This window comes from Penaeus monodon, chromosome 15, assembly GCF_015228065.2.
Source record: "Penaeus monodon isolate SGIC_2016 chromosome 15, NSTDA_Pmon_1, whole genome shotgun sequence".
Taxonomy (NCBI): Eukaryota; Metazoa; Arthropoda; class Malacostraca; order Decapoda; family Penaeidae; genus Penaeus; species Penaeus monodon.
The window spans coordinates 25,988,346-25,989,181 of NC_051400.1; the positions used below are offsets into that span (position 1 = coordinate 25,988,346).

General features: G+C 40.2%; 1 protein-coding gene across 1 annotated transcript in view; it reads left to right on the plus strand.

The window, feature by feature from the left end:
• The window catches only part of LOC119582282, a gene marked incomplete in the record, with an annotated part of 24,829 nt that overhangs the window by 4,312 nt on the left and 19,681 nt on the right, over nucleotides 1-836 (plus strand). Inside the window, 1 exon segment of the mRNA XM_037930499.1 lies at nucleotides 1-187. Within this exon segment, the coding sequence (XP_037786427.1) occupies nucleotides 1-187 (187 nt within the window).

Consider the following 836-nt stretch of genomic DNA (forward strand, 5'->3'; position numbering starts at 1 on the left):
GGGCTCGCGAGAACCCGAAGGGCGAAGCCAGAACTCGTCGCCGGCCACGAGTCTCGTCCGGGAGGCCACGCTGGACCAGTGGCCGCGGGAGAAGGGCTCGCTCGACCCCTGGGAACAGGAGGACCTCAAGGGCGTCCTCAGGGACCTCAACACGACGCGCGACCAACTCCTGGCGCTGCAGAACTTGGTGAGTTCCGTGACTCGCTCTTACTCTTTTTTTCTCGCTCCTCTTTTCGGTGTTTTATTCTTTTTCATTCTTTTCTTGTGGTCTCTTCCTTTTATCTATTTCCTTTTTTTGGCAATACGAAAAGAGTTTTGGTAATACGGTTTGTTATTCTTTTTGTTTCGTCATATTCATCGCTCTGAAGGAAATTATTAATCAAAAATAAGAAAAAATAATTACTAGATAAGTTTTATTTTCCAAAACGTTTCAGATTTTTTCCTTTTATTAAAATCATCCTTCATGACTTATTGTTTAGGAGAAGAAAGACAACATTTTTCTGGGCTTCCTTACACTGCCAAAAAGATTATTTTCTCTCTATTGATAACTTTTCCTATGGATGACAAGCATGATTCATTACTAACAATACGACTGTAAGTGACACATCCGGCTTACGGTACTGACGTGACCGATCGACGTGAGTTATTAAACATGATTATTGCCCCTTGGTTTATACGAGGATGTAGAGCAATCGATTTGACAAACGTGATATATATTGACATACGGTTTGTATATTCATAATGGTGAGTCTTTTCAATTTATATCATCATTGTTTTTTTTTATCTCACGTGGCTTCTTCATGTCAAAAATATTGGTTATTTCATTCTTTTTTTCT